The sequence below is a fragment of the Gossypium hirsutum genome, chromosome D01 (assembly GCF_007990345.1).
Source record: "Gossypium hirsutum isolate 1008001.06 chromosome D01, Gossypium_hirsutum_v2.1, whole genome shotgun sequence".
NCBI lineage: Eukaryota > Viridiplantae > Streptophyta > Magnoliopsida > Malvales > Malvaceae > Gossypium > Gossypium hirsutum.
This window is the reverse complement of record NC_053437.1, coordinates 18799232-18802804: the sequence shown is the minus strand read 5'-3', so window position 1 is coordinate 18802804 and position 3573 is coordinate 18799232. Positions and strand designations below refer to the sequence as shown.

Below are 3573 nucleotides of genomic sequence, written 5' to 3'. Positions count from 1 at the left end.
CAGTAAATGAGGGAACTACTCTGAAAAGACTAAAACCTCGAGCTCGAGGACGGAGTTATCTGATAAAAAGACCCACTTGTCATATAACTATTGCATTGAAAGATCTTGAATTTGAACCACTTGACAGATATATGCTGCGCCCAAAACCAAAAAACATCGGATGGCTAGGATGGCTAAAAAAGGGATAAATAAGAACACAAATATGACATATCCTAATATATAGTAGTGGAGGATTATGGGACAAAAAATAAATCCACTTGGTTTCAGACTTGGTACAACCCAAAGTCATCATTCTCTTTGGTTTGCACAACCGAAAAAGTATTCCGAGGGTCTACAAGAAGATAAAAAAATAAGAGACTGTATCAAGAATTATGTACAAAAAAATATGAGACTATCTTCTGGTGTCGAGGGAATTGCACGTATAGAGATTCAAAAAAGACTGGATCTAATTTAGGTGATAATCTATATGGGATTTCCTAAATTAATAATTGAAGATAAGCCACGAAAACTCGAAGAACTACAGATGAATGTGCAAAAAGAACTTAATTGTATGAACCGAAAACTCAACATTGCTATTACAAGAATTGGAAATCCTTATGGGCACCCTAATATTCTTGCCGAATTTATAGCCGGACAATTAAAGAATCGAGTTTCATTTCGAAAGGCAATGAAAAAGGCTATTGAATTAACTGAGCAAGCGGATACAAAAGGAATTCAAATACAAATTGCAGGGCGTATCGAAGGAAAAGAAATCGCACGTGTCGAATGGATCCGAGAAGGTAGGGTTCCTCTACAAACCATTGGAGCGAAAATTGAGTATTGCTCTTATAGAGTTCGAACTATCTATGGGGTATTAGGAATCAAAATTTGGATATTTATAGACGAAGAATAATAAGAATAAGACTCTACTTGTCTTTCCGTTCTATTCTGCGATAGAACAAAAAATGACAAATTCTTTGATTTTTTGATTGAACATAAAAATAAAAAAATGAGCAGTTCTAAATTCTATAAGGTTAAATAAAAATTTGATTGATCATTTGATATAATTGCTATGCTTAGTGTGCGACTCGTTGGGTTTTTTAGGCTTAGGATTCAAAAAAAATGGGCGGACCACAGTATAAGCTAATAACTATAGCACTAATAACCAACTCATCGCTTCGGATTATCTGGATCCAAAGAATCAGTCAAGATATGATATATTGGTCATATCATTATAGCAACTGAATTTTTTTGCATTAAGTAAAAGACAAAACCAATCTGATTATGAATAGATCGAAGAAGCAAAATAAAAAGTATGTGGATAAATAGAAGGATGAGAGAAAGAGAGAAACAGAAATAGCAATGAAATGATATAGGATTCCAATATGTAAGGTCTATGAAGCATCTCATAAAGAGCAATGTAATAGAGCATCAATAGAGATTCATCAATAATTAGATGAATATCTGTTCATTGAAGAAAAAATCAAGAGCCTTAACTTAAGTCAATAAAGACTGAGAAGGTTGACTCAAGAACAAATTAAATTTTTATTTTATTAAATAAATAGAAATATTAAATTGAAGGCTCCATTGGAGAATTCAGACCTAAGCATTAATCGAGAGCGATGGGGACGACGGAACCCGTGAATGCGGAGGATTCTATTGAAAACGAATCCTAATGATTTATCGGGGAGGATGGCGGAACAAACCAGAGACCACTGCATTTCTTTTTATTCTGATTCTGAGAGGTCATGGGTTAACTCGACAACTGAACTAGAAAAAGAGTAAATATGATAAAAAACAAAATAAAGATTCGTTATAACATTATAACAAAACCAAGATAAGACATTATCTAGAAATAGAATCCGTGTTTAATTCCTTATACTTATATATATCCAATAGATCCAAACAAGATATACAAATTTCTAATAGATCAGATAAAATCGCAAAGCAAAGAATCCCAAGATTCAATTATTCATTAACTACCTGTATATCTTAAGATTAAGAATTAAATATTTTTTTAGTCTTTTTTTTTTTGCGAGGAGCTGGATGAGAAGAAACTCTCATGTCCAGTTCTGTAGTAGAGATGGAATTCATAAACAACAACCATCAACTATAACCCCAAAAGAACCCGATTTCGTAAACAACATAGAGGAAGAATGAAGGGGATATCGTATCGAGGTAATCGGATTTGTTTTGGTAGATATGCTCTTCAAGTACTTGAACCCGCTTGGATTACATCTAGACAAATAGAAGCGGTGCACCGCGCAATGACACGAAATGTACGCCATGGTGGAAAAATATGGGTACGTATATTTCCAGAAAAACCCGTTACGGTAAGACCTACAGAAACACGTATGGGTTCAGGGAAAGGATCTCTCGAGTATTGGGTAGCTGTCGTTAAACCGGGCAGAATACTTTATGAAATGAGCGGAGTAGCCGAAAATATAGCCAGAAAGGCTATTTCAATAGCGGCATCAAAAATGCCTATAAAAACTCAATTCATTATTTCAGGGTAGGAATATAGAACCAAAGGAAAGAAGTCTTGTCTTGGGAATAAAAAAAACAATTGCGAGTTTCCTTTTTTTTGACAAACAATATTTCTTTTTTTCTTCGTCCTTTGTTACATTGAAAAAAGAGATTAAAAAATGATTCAACCTCAGACCCATTTGAATGTAGCAGATAACAGCGGGGCCCGAGAATTGATGTGTATTCGAGTCATAGGAGCTAGTAATCGCCGATATGCTCATATTGGTGACGTTATTGTTGCTGTGATCAAGGAAGCAGTACCAAATACACCTCTAGAAAGATCAGAAGTGATCAAAGCTGAAATTGTACGTACTCGTAAAGAACTCAAACGCGACAACGGGATGATAATACGATATGATGACAATGTTGCCGTTATCATTGATCAAGAAGGAAATCCAAAAGGAACTCGAATTTTTGGTGCGATCGCCCGGGAATTGAGACAGTTAAATTTCACTAAAATAGTTTCATTAGCTCCCGAGGTATTATAAGACGAGACCCAAGTATAGTTAGAGTATTTAAATGGCATAGATTAATTAGTAGATTGTGTCTCACGTATATACCTTTACTAAGTAAAAAAAAAGACCACATTGGTTATATCAAAATTCGGGAGCAACAAAAATTTTAGTTTACCATGGGTAAGGACACTATTGCTGACATAATAACCTCTATACGAAATGCTGATATGAATAGAAAAGGAACGATTCAAATAGGATCTACTAACATCACTGAAAACATTGTTAAAATACTTTTACGAGAAGGTTTTATCGATAACGTAAGGAAACATCGGGAACGCAACAAATATTTTTTGGTTTTAACCCTACGACATAGAAGGAATAGAAAAGGACCACATAGAACTATTTTAAATTTACGACGGATCAGTCGACCAGGTCTACGAATCTATTCTAACTATCAACAAATTCCTAGGATTTTAAGCGGGATGGGGATTGTAATTCTTTCTACTTCTCGGGGTATAATGACAGACCGGGAGGCTTGACTAGAGGGAATCGGTGGAGAAATTTTGTGTTATATATGGTAATCTGTCCGGTATACGAATTGTATCCGAAAGTC

General features: G+C 34.8%; 1 protein-coding gene and 1 pseudogene across 1 annotated transcript; both read left to right on the top strand.

The window, feature by feature from the left end:
- The window catches only part of LOC121213911 (50S ribosomal protein L2, chloroplastic-like), a 3434-nt pseudogene extending 2209 nt beyond the window's left edge, over positions 1–1225 (top strand).
- A 1399-nt stretch (positions 1226–2624) lies between these two features.
- Positions 2625–2993, top strand: LOC121213910 (50S ribosomal protein L14, chloroplastic-like). Its single transcript, XM_041087251.1, has one exon. It carries the CDS (start codon positions 2625–2627, stop codon positions 2991–2993), a length of 369 nt encoding a protein of 122 aa, XP_040943185.1.
- The last annotated feature ends 580 nt before the right edge of the window (positions 2994–3573 follow it).